This window comes from Chamaea fasciata, unplaced genomic scaffold (genome assembly GCF_029207755.1).
Source record: "Chamaea fasciata isolate MVZ Bird 193981 ecotype frontalis unplaced genomic scaffold, bChaFas1.0.hap1 SCAF_1, whole genome shotgun sequence".
NCBI lineage: Eukaryota > Metazoa > Chordata > Aves > Passeriformes > Sylviidae > Chamaea > Chamaea fasciata.
This window is the reverse complement of record NW_027094086.1, coordinates 135,596,052-135,612,724: the sequence shown is the minus strand read 5'-3', so window position 1 is coordinate 135,612,724 and position 16,673 is coordinate 135,596,052. Positions and strand designations below refer to the sequence as shown.

The 16,673-nt window shown below is 43.7% G+C and overlaps 1 protein-coding gene across 1 annotated transcript; it reads right to left on the bottom strand.

Moving 5' to 3' along the window:
* Positions 1-1,443: 1,443 nt before the first annotated feature.
* MSRB2 (methionine sulfoxide reductase B2) lies at positions 1,444-11,402 on the bottom strand. Its single transcript, XM_066190525.1, has 6 exons — positions 11,364-11,402; positions 11,134-11,276; positions 10,061-10,167; positions 9,032-9,108; positions 4,918-5,065; positions 1,444-2,410 (listed from the first exon to the last, which is right to left on the bottom strand). The coding sequence occupies exons 2-6, from the start codon at positions 11,219-11,221 to the stop codon at positions 2,303-2,305; spliced, it is 528 nt and encodes a 175-aa protein (XP_066046622.1). The 5' UTR covers positions 11,222-11,276; positions 11,364-11,402; the 3' UTR covers positions 1,444-2,302.
* Positions 11,403-16,673: the final 5,271 nt, after the last annotated feature.

Genomic DNA, 16,673 nt, shown 5'->3' with positions numbered 1-16,673 from the left:
CCAGGTCTCTTTCCTCAGGTCATCCTGCTCTGTGAGTGAGGAAGCACCAGCTGCTGCTTACCCCAAACATCCAGTTGCATGCAATGATCTTTGTAGGTGTGAAATAAATGTGCTCTCTGCTCTGGCAAGCTCCCTCTGTCAGTAGTCGGTACTAACTTGCCAGTTTACTAAGAGCTGATCTCACCAGCCATGTCCATCCATCCAAGATACTAAGAGTGTGGTTTGCACACAGGTCCGTGTGGAGATTTATTCTGTCAGCTTCAAGGTCTCTTTTGTTTTTATGGCACTTTCCTCCATAAAAGGTGTCAGTGAGACCCGTAATCTCTGGGGACAGGAAAAAAACAGGTATTTTGTCAGTTCTGTTCTACTTTAGGCCACTTGCAGAAGTAAGGAGCATTTCCATTGGTATCCCAGGCAAAAGTCACTCTTCCAAGGCAGGTCCTGGCTTCACCCACCAGCATTCAGCTAAACACTGGAGTACTCATGGGAACACCTTCCCCCTTTCTCAGAGAACCCACTCCTGTTAGGAAACGTGAGGAAAAAAGGCTGCCTGACTAAAGAATGCCTTTAAAGGTCAAATAACCTTTTCAGTAGCTGTGCAATAGATTTTAAGACAAACAGTGAATGAAAGTATATCAGGATAAGGCGGCACATGAATTCAGTTAGTGCAAAGACAGTGATTTCTGTACAACCTGCGAAGACTCTTGAGAGCAGAGACCTGAGCAGGCTGGGCATGCACAGCCTGGTCAGAGCAGACAGAAAAACAGTGGGTGATGCAAAGGCAACCTGAGAGGCAGAGCATGATGCAGCACAGGCACAGCAAGCAGCGTGTTAGTGCTGTTAACAGACACCTCTGATGGCAATGGGACTGTCACCAGCTGTGACACTACATAAAATCAGTAGCACCAAGTGTTGGCTTCGCTTATGCTGCTTCACGCCTCTGGTGGGCTTTGTGCCATTCTGGTTAGGTTGGCTGTAGTGATCATTATTTCTATGATGTTTTTGGATTTGTGGAGTTGTGGTGTCAGGGAATTGTAAAGTTCCCCTGTAGAATGCAGAGGAGATTGAAAAACCACAGAGCTCCAAGACAGAAGGAGCAGAAGTAAATTCAGTGCAGTAGAGGTCCATTTTCTGACAACATTAAACAGCTTTAAGACTACACTAGTAAATGAACACACCCTTTTTATCACTGAGGAAACCAAAGTGGGGAGAGTGGAAACAGGCCGTCATAGGTAAAGCCAAATGAGATGTTGCCTAGTAACTCTCAGCAGGGAAGCATTTAAACCCAACCAGTTTAGTGAAGCTGATGTTCTGAGTCAGACATAATTTTCTCTGGAAAAATTTTTGAAGGAAAGCTCAGTTTAACAGACATAGGGTTTATTTTGCTGTTAGGGCAAACCGTAATGACGATGCTTGGGAGAATGCTGAAGTATTTACAAACTTGTACAAGGAAGAACAGACAAGGCATCAAAAGCAACACTGTACTGAGCCTGGTTTTTGATGCTGATTTATTTCCCCCAAATACAGTAAATTCCATATTCATGTTTATTTTTGGATTCTGAAATGCAAAAGTGATAACAGAAGTCTGAAAATATTACAGATATCATTACGTTATCATCATATAATTGCTGTGAGAGAAGTTTCTGGAGCAAATCCTATTTCAGCTCTGCTATTGGACACAGAATCAAAATAATTGATTTAAAAGAAGAAAGACTCCATGTCTCCATTGGTTTCATTGCCTGAAATAGTTTTAATTAGGTCCTCTTTCAGGACTTTGCTTTTATGGGTTCACAGAAAAGTCACTTGGCTCAGCTAAAGGTCTCTCACATCAGGGGGAAAAAACCGCCTCAGACCTTATTTGAAGGTTCATGTTATTTTTGCTTCCCTTAAGAAGGATATGATGATTTTACAGAAGTATAAGCTTTGCCATGATCAGCCATGTACATCTGTGTTCATGAGTGCCACAACTGCTCAGAATAGGCAGTCAGGTTCAGGAGAGCACCTCATTTCAGCAGCTTCAGTACAGTTAATGACGATAGTTGTGAATGTGAACTATTGCACAGATTTTTTTTAAACTAAAAAATACAATAAGCAGATCAACACGCCACGGTAACCATGAAAAGACAGACTGCCAAAGAGTTACAACAAAAATATGTATTTTATCAATGATAAGAGCCAGAAAACAAAGCTACAACAGCACAGATACTAAAATTTGAGTAATATATTAAAAGAATGAGAGTTTTTCACAAGCATACTGTACAAGCAGAAAAAGAATGTTCTGCAAGCCAGAGAGAGCCACTTCTCACTGACCAGAGCCTGGTTTGAAGTTTAATGAAACACTGTTGATACAGAACCTCTGCCCGGAAGGTGTGGGTCCATCATCAAACACGTGGCCTAGATGGGCGTCACACTGCAACAGAAATTATTACCGGTTTATTATTGTATTGCCACAGAATGACAGAATATTTTAGGTTGGAAAAGATCTCTTGTTCACAGAGCCCATCTTTGACTGATCACCAGTATGGCACTAATTGCCATGTCCAGTTGTTTCTTGAACACCTCCAGGGATGGTGACTTCACCACCACCCTGGCAGTCCATTCCAATGCTTAACAACCCTTTCATGAAGAAATTTCCACTGATGTTTAGTCTGAACCTCCCTGGTACAGCCTGAGGCCATGTCCTCTCATCCTGTCTCCAGCTGCCTGGGAGAAGAGGCCAACCCCCACCTGGCTGCACCCTCCTTTCAGGCAGTTACAGAGAGCAATAAAAACACCCCTGAGCCTCCTCCAGGCTAAACATCCCCAGCTCCCTCAGCTGCTCCTCATCAGGCTTGTGCTCCAGACCCTTCCCCAGCTCCACTGCCCTTCTCTGGACTCTCTCCAGCACCTCAATGTCCTTTTGGAATTGAGGGGTCCAGAACTGAACACAGAACTTGAGGTGTGACCTCACCAGTGCCCAGTACAGGGGGATGGTCACTGCCCTGGTCCTACTGGTCACACTGTTCTGATCCAGGCCAGGATGTCATTGGCCTCTTGGCCACCTGGGCACAGCTGGCTCATGTTCAGCTGCTGTTGACCAGCACTGCCAAGTCCTTTTCCAACTTGCGTCTTTCCAGCCACTCTGCCCCAGCCTGTAGCACTGCAGGGGTTGTTGTGACCCAAGGGCAGAGCCAGGCACAGGCACTTGGCCTTGGTGAACCTCCGAGCTCTGGCCTCTCCCCATCAGTGCAGCCTGTCCAGATCCCCCTGCAGAGCCTTCCTGCCCTCCAGCACATCAACACTCCCACCCAACTCAGTGTGTCTGCAAACTGACTGAGGGGCCCTGGATCCCCTCATGAGGATCATGGATAAAGATACTTAACAGAACTGGTGCCAGCACTGAGCCCTGGGGAACACTGCTGGTGACCAGGAACCATTGTCATTGCATTATTACCACTGGAATTACGGACCAAGATTACGCTGGTACCTACTGTGCTATCCTGAATTAAGAAACTTACATGATTAAATCACTGTTGAGTGACTTCCATGTGTGAGTGGGAGAACCCTGAGGAGTGACAAGGAATCACATCTTGTCAGTGGGCAAGAATCTGCCCCCAAACAAGCAGATCCCAGAAGAGAAAATCGAAAGGTATTAATGCCAGAAAGTATAGGAAATAAATGAGAGGATCTAGACATCTCAATATATAATGAAAATTCCAAGTTAATTAATAACTCACTGTAGATCATTCTCACAGATCAACTCAGGATTCTCCTCTCAATTTACGGAGGTGAAAAAATTAGACATGAGATAGTTACAGGTGACATTACAAAACTGGAAGGTCTTCAGCTGGGGCTCTTGAAGGTTCTTGCTGCATATGGCTGCAAATGTGAACACTTCCAAGATAATGGACTGTAGCAAATTCTTGTTACATTTGCAGATGTACCTAAGCCTGCTGCAAGTACACTGGAGGACAGCATTAACAATCTTAACAGTTTACAAAAACAGACACACACAGACACAAAAAACAACCAAATCCAAGATGCAATTAATTAAATTCAATTGCATATGTTTATACCTTAACAAAAGTAAGAAACAGATTCAGGGTTGGGAAAAAGTGGTTAAGGGTGGCAATTCTTTAGAAAAAGAACCTGCATTTGGGACAGCAGGACCCAAAATAAATATGTGTCTGTGTAATATGGTCTGTGGAAAGGTAAAGGTGTAAGGACAGGAACATCATTTCTAGCACACCTGAACAGCCTCTAACCCCAGCTGCAGTGCTATGTCCAACCTTGCACTGAACTACAAGAAGGAAAATGGTCAACTGGGAAGAACGCAAAACACAGCAACAGGATGATGAGCACACTAAAAAGCACTGCATAAAAAGGAACTGTTGAAGGAACTGGACCTTTCCAGTCTAGAAAAGAGATGACTGAGGGAGTCAAAATAGCTAGAAAAAAATAAGTGAGTGGCTTCTGTGAAACAAGAGAATCCACAGAAAACAGCTGTGGAGATGCAGGGCACAGCCACCACCCTGCAGGCCAAATAGTAATGGCTGCAAATGGCTTCAGTGGCTGGTGTCTCAATCTCTGCACATTTTAAGAATATCTACGGCAAATATTTAGCAAGACTGAATGAGGAAGAACTTTCCCTGTGATGGGACAAATGCATGGACCCCATCTCAGAGTCTCTTCTACCATCTCTTGTCACACCTTGCAGCACACACTGTGTAAATTTTCTGTCTAAACTCCAGCCTTTGGCTATACATACACAATTGCTTTCCCCAGTCACATACTTTCCTTCACCCCAGACTGAGAAAGAATGGCTCCAGTGATATTGTAATTCTTGCTGCTGTATTTAGGTATATTAATTCATGGGCACAAAGCAAACTTATCTCCTAAGTTTTGTGGTTTTGTGTATCATCTCCAAAATAAACATACCTGTTTGCAGATGACTTCAGTTCTAGTTGACCCCAGTGAGTTATCTGGTCGTCTGATGATATTGGTATTACTTTCATCTCTGCCACAAGCACCATAAGCCTCAGAAAAAGATGGCCATCCAGTCACAGAATTGTACTTCTTCTCTGAGCTATAGTGGAAACCAGATCTTCTTGTTAATTAATAACAGAAATATTACACAAGAGTCTGCTTCTATTAAGAACATTGGCTTTTCTCCTCGTTCCTCGCTTGTACCAATATTAATAATATTTGGCACAGTAGAAGTTTTCTCATTGGCATCAAACTGTGCTGGAAACTCTCTTCCAAAGGGAATTCTCAATCAGCTCACAACAGGAGATTTTGCCTCACTGTTTCTATTTCAATGACAGGTTGGTATTTTATAAAGCATAGAGAAGGTTTTTTTCTGACACCTGTGCTATACTAACATTATGCTATAGTGTTTAGCTGAATTACACCTATAGAGTTGCAGTTTGAAGCCTGGCCCAATTCAGCAATCTCAGAGAAGAGAGTTTACAGTAAGAAATGAAGAACAAAGGCCAGGCTGGCCCACCAGACCAGACTCGTGCCTGATGATGATAGAGGCTTTGTCTTGCAGTCAGCCCCCAAGCTGGTTTGGAAAATCAAACAGAACCTTGCTCAAACCATCAGCGAACAAATGACAAATCCTCACAGCACAAAGATCTACTTTTCCAAAGAGATAATTGCAGCTGTTAGCAACAGCACAGCAGACAGTCAACTTGCGGGTGCCTCCTGTTAACATCCAGGGTGACCAACACTGTTTAGCTGCATATTAACACCTAGAGCATATTGACAAATATGACCAAAAGGTATTTTAGGGGTTTGGTACAGAAATGAGATAATCCCTCCTGTTGAAAATTGTGCAAGCTTTGACAGCAATATGAACCTTCTCTTATCAAAGAGAGACCTAGCATGAGTTAGAACAAGAAATGAAGATAGGTTCACATACTTCTGAAATAAGTGGTCTGGAGACTCACCACAACCATTTCCTCACTATTTAAATCTCAGAGTTTTTTCCCGGTTTCACAAACCCAATGCTCTTACTGGCATCTAGTGGTGAATGGAGACATCAGCACCACTAGCAGCTCTTGATCAAGGGGATTGAAATGTTAGTTAGGACAGAATTTAAAACAAACTATGTAATATATATATATATCATGTATATTTTGGTGGGTTATTCACAGAGTGAAGAAAAACCTGAAAATCTTGTTTGTAGTGTACTTTAGAAAGATAAGGCAAACAAAGTGGACAAAAAGCTTAAAAAATCCAACCCAAAGAACAGTGCATGACTCAGCATTTTTATGCTGTCCAGGGCTGTCAGTGAGTCATGCAGCTGTGGAAATAAAAGAGGATTTGCTAGCACAGAACCACCAGAGGGTAGTTTTTGTGGGGGCTGTTGCTTAGTCATTAACATCAATGCAGAAATAGCCATGAGAAATGCTCTCCTTCCCCACCTTTCCATAAAACTGGTGAGAAATAGGACACAGCACAGGAGCAGCCTGCTCCAAAGCAAATGCAGTTTGCAGACTCTGTGTTTGTACATCAAGGTCCTTAGGGCTCCAGGCCTGTTTCTTTCCAGACAAAGGAGGCTCCCTGCTTTCCCTGCCACAAAACCGCAGGAACACACTCCCTACCAGCCACAGAGTCCCCAAGAATGACCTGGGGGACACATATCCATACATGACTTCTGAGCTTCCCTGACATCCATCTGTTCTGTTTCTTTTTTATCAAAACTTGATTTTTTGACACAGGAATCCTTATGTTTATTCACACGCAGATACAAAGATCCTCTTTGAAAACCCACAGAGTCTTTAGGAAGGTCTTTAACACTGTGTGGGTTTTGCATCTGACCCTGACTGACTCTGTCCCTTACATGCTGCTCACAATACTTAAGTTTATTGTAGATGTTTTCCACTGCTAAAGGAACAAGCTTTTGAGCACTAACAAGCATTTCTGTTAAACTAGCTCTCAACAGAAATGGTCTCTGTGTGGTTTTATTAACAGTAATGTCACTTAGATTCCCTAATAGAAACATTTTAGTATCCAAAAATATTGTTGTTCAAGATCATATTTGTCCTTTGAAGTATTTCACCACTTAATTTATGGATAAATGGACTTTCCCTAAACATATGCATTAGATTAGACCTCGACACACCATTCCTCCAGCACATGTCATTTACTTTGATCCCTATTTCAGTCATCCTGGATGGAATCCAGATAATTCTAAAAAGTGCTTTTTGCTGTATGAATCTCAGCTGTAGGTTTATGGTTTGATGAAGGTTTGAGATTTCATGAAAGCACCACATTTTGCTGTCTATAAAGGTTAGGGGTTTGTTCCATGTATTTTCAACTCTTTCAAATGTGTATTTGGTAGTAGAAGGTAATAAATTCTGGTATAAATGTATACACACGTTTCAAAGAAAGGAAGAAATACTTCATGTTTACCTGTAGCTAATGAGCGAATGCATTTGGGGAAAAAAATAAAAATAAAAAAACCCCACTTTTAATGAACTAGGAAATAAATATGATGAATGGATCTCTTATCCAATACCATTTCTCCCCCTCATTGCCTGTGTTCTCCACAGCATAATATCTCCATGGAAAATATATTTTCAGATGATTTTTTCACATTTTGTAGTTTTCAATTTACTTACAAGGCTTTTTTTTTTTTTCTTGAAAGTTTGGCCTTTTTTGTCTGTGAGGCTTAGCATTACCTTGCGCTGCAAAAAAAGTGCTTATATTCTCTGGAAGCTGGATAGTGCAAAGGGCAGCCTGACTGTTCAGTTATATTGCTGTTTTGTTACTAGTTTATCAACAGAAGCAATTCCCTCCAGTGTTTGTCTCCCTTCACATTGGCCTGTCAATATCAATTGCCTAATACAAAAGATGCTGAAATTGAAGGAAAATGTGAAGGAAAGGAAGGAACTCTTTCACAGCTTAGTGATTTACAGTTTCTCTAATTTATCTGAATTTTCCAGGGGTGTTTTTAGGTTTTATATTTATCTTCTCTCCAGAATATTTTGTAGTGCTGAGCTAACATCAGAAATTAATTTATTTAGAAGTGTTCATTAGCAAACCTCTAGAGAAAAATTATACATTTAAGCAAATGCATGTTTGCAGAACAATAGTTTCCTGCATTTGGCCAAAGGAAAATTAATTGTACACAGTTATCATTTAATTGATTAGTTTAGGTTTATTTTCAGTACATCCATTACATTTTCCTCTCCTTTCTTACTATCCAGATCTCTTGATCCTTAGTGTCCCATTTGAAGTTCTGATCTCTATTTCATCCTTTTAATCAACCACATCTCATTCAATTCTCAATTGGGAATAAATAAGAGCTTTTTCTAGACCAAAAATATGAGAAACTGTCTTCCCTGGTTCAGTTACAGGGAACAGAACACCCTCTGCACATCCTACTCCAAGGCACTCTATTTCCTTTTACTTAGATGTTAATGAAGTTGCAAAATATATGGTATTGTAAAGAGCACAGAGGTTAACTGTGCAATCATTTGCAGCTAGGCTTTAAAAAGTAGATGTAACCAAAAAGGCCAGAATAGTGGAATTTAATTTAGGGAACAAGAAGGGGGTGGGGGTGAAGAGAAGGTCTCAGCTGCAGCGTGAGGGACCCAGCAATAAGAACACCACAACAGTAGACAAAGGCAGACCAAGGTCTCTCCAGCCCAGCAGCACGAGTGGCAGAAGATGAGTACGGAGGAGCACAAGAACAGAGCAAACATACAGTGATACTCATGCATAAATACATGTATATGCAGCAGTGGCTTAAGGGCCTCTTAAACAGAGAATTATTACCACCAAAAAAGAAGTGTGTCAGGAGAAAGAGGCAGACCACAGCATGACAGCTGTGTGCTGGCCACTGGCAATCCTCATCAGCTCAAGGAAAAGGCATACCATGTATCTGTATCACCCCATGCATCCTGGAAGTCTTACACACAGCACCTGGGCACCAAGGGATTCTTCTTCTGACCCACATTTTCCATGCCATTAATGAAAAACATTGCCCTTCTGGCCACAATTAGTACATATTAAAGATGCTGTGAAATCCAGAGGATGTTACCTGAAGAGGGGGGCATTGCAGCACACACAGCAGTATATTCCTGCTTCTGTGTTATTCAGATAGATCCCACTGAATGGCTTTTAAAATAGGAAGGAAAAAAGAGAAGTTAATAATGCAGGTCTTTAAAAGCTCACCATCTGGAAGAAGCATGTAGGAATCAGATTCAAAACAGGAGAAAAACCATAAAAAGAAGGCTTTGCAGGGGGGCTTTGAAGAACAAACATTAGCAGCCTGGAGAAATGAAGGGGAGGATGCCTTTGGATTAGTAGTGAAGACTACCCCCTACCCCCACAAACTTTGAGGCCAGTAAGATGTATAAATCATCCAGGTACCAAGGATGGAGTCGTGACCTCCAAGAAACTGGTGAAATGTGCAGGATCCCAAAGGCCAGGGCTCTGCTATGGAGTGCCACAACTTAAAACCGGCTTTACAAAGGGACTTCCCTACTTCCTACATGGTCTGATACTGGGATCCTTTTTTTACAGATATGGATTTGGGCACAGTTCACATGGTACATGCGCCACATGTAAAATGTTGTCTCTGGGCCAGAGACAACCAGCACTCCACCCACAATGCTACCTTCACAGAAGGAGGAGACATGGGGACATGTGGGTGGGTGATCTGGCACCTGAGGGAGAACCCATCTCCTGAAGGGAGCACTATTTTCAAGATTTCCATGGCTAATGTACGTATGGTCATAAAAAGGATAAAAATATGACCTCCTTGTCTTCTGGAGGGGCCTCTACTCCCACCACACAAACAGTGGATCTGGCAGCAAAGCATCCCAGAAAAAAAAAAAAAGCCAATAAAATATGAAAAGAATGCAGAATGTTTTTTCATCTGCAAAACAGTCTGGGTCAGAACAAAATCCACCCTGTTCCGTATGTTGAGTCTAACTTTCATTCACAGGAAGGCAGGGGAAATCCTGTGAAGAAACTGAGCGGTGACAGCTCCCCAAGGCAGGTTTATCTGTGCCCAGCAGGAAGAGGAGATGGCTCACCCTTGGACAGCATTAGCACTTTTGCTCACCGGCTCAGTTCCTTTTTCTCGTGTAACATAGAATTGCTCCGGAGTCAATTTTTTTTTCCAGTCTGTAGCAGCAGCTGCTTCAGCTTGTTTAGTGAGGGGGCCTGTGTCTTCAATTAGATATAGAAAGATAATTTAGTAAGATAGCTTAGATTCCATTGATGCTTTTCATCGTCATCTTAGTCCTCCCAAAGTTTCTATGGGTACAGACCAAGCACAGAGGGCAGTTCAGGGACATGAGCAGGGGCAAGTGCAGGACTTCGCATCTGCTTTCCATTTGTGTGCTACATCCAGAGAGCAGCCCCAGCAAAGCACTTGGGAAGGCTTGTAAAGGAAATGGGCACCTATGACCCAAGGTACCACCCACTCTCCCAGCACAGGCCTCTCCCCTGGCTCAGGATAAGTGCTGGTCTGCCAGTGCTGCTTCTTCATCCCTGGGTATCACTAAAAGGTTTGGCAAACCTCTTGGAAACCCTCGGAAACCAGAAGTAATGTTCATCTGTGGGCTGTGGAACAGTGGCAACTTCCACAGGCCTCAGTGAAAAGTGGTGCTAAGGAGGACTAAGAAAGCAACACCTACAGCCCAAGAGAAATGGGGCCATAGTTAAGTGAGGGACACACAACAGCAGAGCAGAAGTCACCCGTGGTGCAAACCTCCAGCAACATATCCTGAGAGCCTGTACACACCAAGAACATCTATGGTGGTACGGGATTGGCAAAGAATCAATAGACTGGCTGAAAAACAGCAAGTAAAATAGTTTAATACCTTCCTAATCAAAAAGTCTGAGGTGGGGAACTACCTCCCAGACTATCTCCCATCAGCACGGGATCCTTGAAAAAAACCAGCTCCTGAGGAATGACTTGCCTGCATTCATCTCTTGCAAGGTAGAGCTGAGACTGAGGGGGGAGGGCAGGGGGAAATGAATTTGCAAATGACAGTTTAACAAAAAACCCCTTAGAGTTTAGCCTGCCAGTTCAAGACAAAAACCTGCAGCACGCGAACACAGCCCTTCCTAAGTGGCCAGAAGACGGCGAGCACGGGGATACCCTTTCCCCCCCATGCCCCCGGGGGGTACCTGTGCCCGTGTGCGCGGCGCGGGCGCAGCGGAGCAGGAGCAGCAGGCGGCGGCTCCCGAGCATCCTCCCGAGCCCTCCGGCCGCCATAGCGACGGGGCGGGACCGGGGAAGGCGCCGGCCGTGTGTAATCCCTGCCTTCCACCTACAGAATCAGACCTCATAAAAGCCATGAGTAAAGCACCCGCTTAAATGCCGATGCAGCATTTGCAGGTAAAGGTTTCGATCTTACCGAGAGGCAAAGAGACCAGGTTAAAAATGAACACTCGCTGCAGCCGGAAACATAACATAATCCTGTTGAGACATTTGCTTGCAGCTATTCTAGGTTGTTTTTAAGGAGAACTGGTCTGGTACTTGCATGCAAAAGCGCTCTTGCTGTCCTGGATGCGTATTACAGGCGTTGCTCTCAGCGCTGCCGATGGAGGAATGGCGAAGGGGCTGTGCCATCTGAAGGTTTCCTGTTTTCGTGGGGTGATGTGCAGTCACAGCTGCCTTGGCTTGGCCTATAAATATACCTGTAATAGGACACCAGTGTCAGTTTGGCAGCCCGACCTTAAAAGGTAGACCTAAACACGAGTTAGTTTTCCAGGTTAAGCCTTAATGCTACTGTCTGCTTTTCTTCCAATAGTTACGTTTCTGATTTGGAATTAGTTCATCATTTCAGAAGGATGTGGAAGGAAGTGTTTTGATTACATTGGATAACAAAGCTAATAATGATGCTTAATACAAATTCACTTTCTTTTAGTCTAATTCTTCTAGCCTAATTCTAAAATCATAGCTAAAAATAGCCTTCTGTGATCAGCCCTGTATATACAGGTCTGTATTGAACTGTCCTTATGCCTCAGACAGTGAGTTCCACGGCAGCTGAGGACATCCAACCCAACATCTGATCAGTACCACGGCTGTAATCACTGCCTCTGCTCGGATGCACAGAGCATTGCACCACAGGATGGGTGTCAGCAAGGCTCCTACGTGGTGCATTCGCTGTCTGCAGTGGCAGGGGGGAGCAGGGCACACAGCTGATACATGGCTTTGTCCTGTGTAATAAGAAATGGTGGAGTGAAGTCAGAGTACCTGGATAACAATCCTGGAGTGTGATGCCTGTGAGTTCTCAGGACAGTGATTCAGGGTATCAGGAGAGCAGTGCTGCTGGCAGGGAGGAGAGGGCTTTGCCACCCCACTTTGGTGCTGGCAGAGGGCAGCATCCATGCTGTAGGCAGAGGGACAACGCTTTTCCATGTTCAGCCATTTTGGAAGTGATGCTCCTGTGATCTTTCCCAAAACTTTCTGGCTTTCCCCTATGGGATCTTATATCAGTTATTCAGCCATGGTTTAGGAGGGAGTTGTAGCGTGTTAGGAAGCCTTTGGTGAGGAGTGACACAATCTGACACTTCCCCAGTTCTGGCAAGTGGTTTAGGCTAGAAAGTGGTACCAGGTGATGGTGTTACTCCTGGCCTCTGTCTCCAGATCAACTGTAGAAAAGAGGCATTTCCCTCACATTCCTGGTCTTAATCTTGCTCAGATGGTGTTTGTTCCTGAGGAGGACAGGTAATCAATAGAGTTATCCCTGAATTATCTGAGAAATGGAGGGTGAGAGAAAGTGGTAAGTCCTGAAACTTGCATGTTTTCATGTAATTGACATCGATTTAACTGGTGCTTTTTTTAAAGACAAAATGAAATAAAAATGAACTGCCAGTATCTTTCCTGCAGGTCTCTGTTACTGGTACCATTCCCAAATGCAGCAGTTTTGAGGCAGTGGGAACTGAACCAACACAAGTCTGCTGCTGTACCATTTTCTTCAGGTTCTGGAGGAGGGAAGTGGGTGCCTGGGGGGCAGTGGGAGCAGAAGGAGCACAAGGCATCAGGCTCACCAGCCCAAGCCTCATCATCCTCTCAGTTACCCAGTTCACTATAAGCCACTCCTTGATTAAAATAAGGGGGGTGTTGGAAGAGGCAGATCCCATTCATCCCAACAGCTGTGTTCCACATTTGAGGTGGTACGTGGCAGAGCAAGAGAAAATTCTCCATTTTCCCTCCAACAGAAGCCTGACCTGCAGTCATCCAAACCAGCATGACAGGTCTTCCTCAAGTGGAAAACAACCCCCCAGCTGGAGGTAATTCATTTTTCAGATCTTCAGTGCTGAAAAACCAAATCATTGTCCTGTCATGCCTGTAATGTGGCCTCCCATGGTTACAGCACACACCGAGCCGTGTAGCTAGGCAGACATCCGGCCTGCCTTCCTCACCACAGACTGTTCTGAAAGCCAATTAAGCTGTTACTTAATTTTCCTCCTATTTTTTTCTCCCTTATGCACAAGGGGAAACATTTAAAAATCTCCCCTAGCTACATTATGCAAATTTCCAAGTAAATTCTCCCTGAGTTGTAATTCAGCAGATTTATTGTTAAAAACATCACCTGTCTCCAGCATGTACACAAGCTGCATCCAGGGAAGGGTCACCCATCCAAAGCACAGAGTCCCCTTAGACACGTGTAGATGGAGAGAAGCTCCTCAGCTCCTCCTGTTGTGTGGCTCTGTGCCGAGGCGGCAGCAGCATCACACGTGTAGGCGAGAGCAGGAGGGAAGAGGGAAGCAGTCACAGCCCAGACTATCCTACTAATATTTATTCTGGCTCCAGCCATTTCCCAGCTCAGGCTCTGTCTTGACTGATGGCTGTGGGGAGAAGCAGAGCATCACGTACTGCCTACGCTGGCAGATACTGAGCAGTCAGCCAGGAAGCAACGAGGTGCAGAAGTGAAAAAAACTCTGTTCAAATTCAAACCTGTGCTCATGCAGCTTTTGTTAATAAAGCCCCTTGACATTACCACATACAGAAGAAAACGCTGAAATTGTGCTGGTTTTGTTTTGTATGCATTTGCATGCAATCAGTTTTCCACTGCTCACTTTGTCAGACCTAATGTATGTCTCCTCCTATAGCTCCACTGAAACATGTGGGAGCTCACCATGCAACAGTTTGTCTCGGACCTGTCATATGTAGGAGTGCTGTGTGTCCAGGTGCCCGAGGAGTGAAGAACAGGGCTCTGGCATAAGCCCTTCAGTGGTGGGTTGTATCTGTGGAGGGCTCTGTTTCCTCCAAGGAAACCCTCAATGCTTTTGTAGGAGATACTGCAGACTTCCACATCCTTCCTCAGCAGTCTTCTCTCCCCTTAATAGACTTGATACAGCTCCACAGCCAGCCTCTAGCCACTCAGGTGTCATGAAACTATGAATTCTTGGTATATGGAGATACTGTTTCCACATGGAAACATTATCTAATGATATGTGGTAGTGCTCTGGTGCTGAATTCCAGTGATGGAAAGGGATTTTGGCAAAATTTATTAGAAGCAGAAATGTCAAAGTACCTTGGAAAAGGGTTCTCCTGGTTTCCAGAGACACACAGAGACTGAATGCAGAACTGAACCTCCCTGAAGCTAATCTGTGGAGTCTGCTTAGATTCATTTATGGAGCAGCCGGATGTGATTCAGGTCAAAGAGATCATCAGAAATAATGAACACTAATGAACACACAACTTCTTTGGTTTTTTGCTTTATGTTTTAATATCTCTTTTTGCTAATCATAAGTTATAGGATACCTGATTATTCTAACCTTTGTTTTTGGAAAGTAATAGGTCGTATTTGTGGACTAGCTTAAGTGGGGACCTTCTCTTGGAGTCTAAGGGTGGAATTTGAACAGAGCAGGACAGAGTAGAATAGAATCGTTCTAATTGGAAGAGATCCACGGGTTTGGTCCACTATGATAAATGTTTTGAGTTGGATTTGACCAAATGCCCTCCATAGGTCCTGTCCAGTATAAATTATTCTAGGATTCTAAATGCTTCGAGAAATTTCTTGCCTAACAAGTGGAAGCATGAATTCAAAGTTAAATGGATAGTTTCCAATCACTCCTTGATAGAAAACTCAACTCTGCAACTGAGCCATTGGTTCACCTAAAAGTAGATATGCAGTCTGGCATGGAGTATGTGTATCCTCAGGGGCAGCTATTGGGAAAAAACAAATCCAGGCTATTTCCCTGCATTGCCCTGTGCATCCCCCATATCACACCATCCAAGCTCCCTGAGCCGTATAGATATTCCAAAATTTGTGTGTGACTTCTTATCCCTTTTATCCCAAGGTAGTGAAGAACTGAGATGGTTCTTCCACACAGTACCCAAAGCCTGAACAGAAAATTGAATGAACATTTATTTGGCAGCAACTGCCGTGGCAGCAACTTTCTGTAGGTTATCTTAATGGATTTATCACCCTGAACTAAGCCCTGACCATCTGTTCTATTCTCTCATTACAAATACAGGAAAAGCTAATTCATGATTGCATCATAAAAAAGTAAAATATAAATGATTTAAGAGTAGGGCATGCTTCACACTCTGATTGGGAAAATGGCTCTCTTCCATAGAGTGACTTCATTGATAACAGAGTTTGCCTTTCTCCCAGCAAATGGGAATTACTGAGGAATGGGCCTCACTAGACCAAGTTTTATTCCCACTCATTAATCTTAGATGTATTTTTAAATTTGGGATTCATGTAAGTGAAGTTATGAATCTTCTTTCTTTCTCTCTTAGGTGAGCCCCCAAAGATTTATTTTTGTTGGAAAAACTAGCATTCTGTTCTCAAGGCATGAACTAGTTTTCCATTTCATGAAAATGAAGTGCTGGGTGGCAGTCTGGCCCAGCACACCCTGCTCTCACTGGAACAGGAGTTGGGATTTATTTTCCAGGACCTATGTGAGCAACTCTGAGCTGAGCAAAAACTTCTCCAGCTTCACATGATATCACATCTGGCCAGATCTGTAGGGACAACCTACTTATGTGGGAACCTTAGATGAGGAGCTTTTTAATAGGCAGAGTGTACTGAGTCAGTGCTGCTGTGGTAAATGCTTTTTGTCCATATCTGCTATGTAGAAGAGGGTAGAAAGGATCAGAGCAGGCTCTAGGTTTCACATGGACCTCCTATTTCTACACTGTACTGCTATTCATCTAGCAAGAAAAAATACTGGTAGGCCAGGTTCTGTTAGCCCATTTGTTAGTGAATTGCTTTAATTTCTGAGTGCCAAGCAAAGACACCTTCCCACCATACCTAATGTTCAGCAGTGTTTCAGTATCAAAACTGAGCATGGACCTGACTGAAACCTGTGCTACTCTTTACAACTGAATTTCTGTGGTCAGCAAACACACAGCAAGTGACAACAATGAACTGAATCAGTGGCAGCCCCTGGATGAGGCACTGGAACAGATTCCCCTGAGAAGCTGTGGATGTCCATGCCTGGAAGTGTTCAAGCTCAGGCTGGATCGGACATGGGACAACTTGGTCTAATGGAAGGTGTCCCTTCCCACTGTGAGGATTGGAATGAGATGATCTTTGGAGCCTTCCCAACTCAAATCATTCTAGGATTCTGTGACTCCCATCCCTCCTCTATCCCATGGTAACAAATGCTACAGACTAATGCCTGTGTAAATAACTCCAGATTTCTGACCAGAGGTTTTGCTCTGAAGAAGGTGCCCTGAGCATTGGACCAGTGTGATCCTTGGC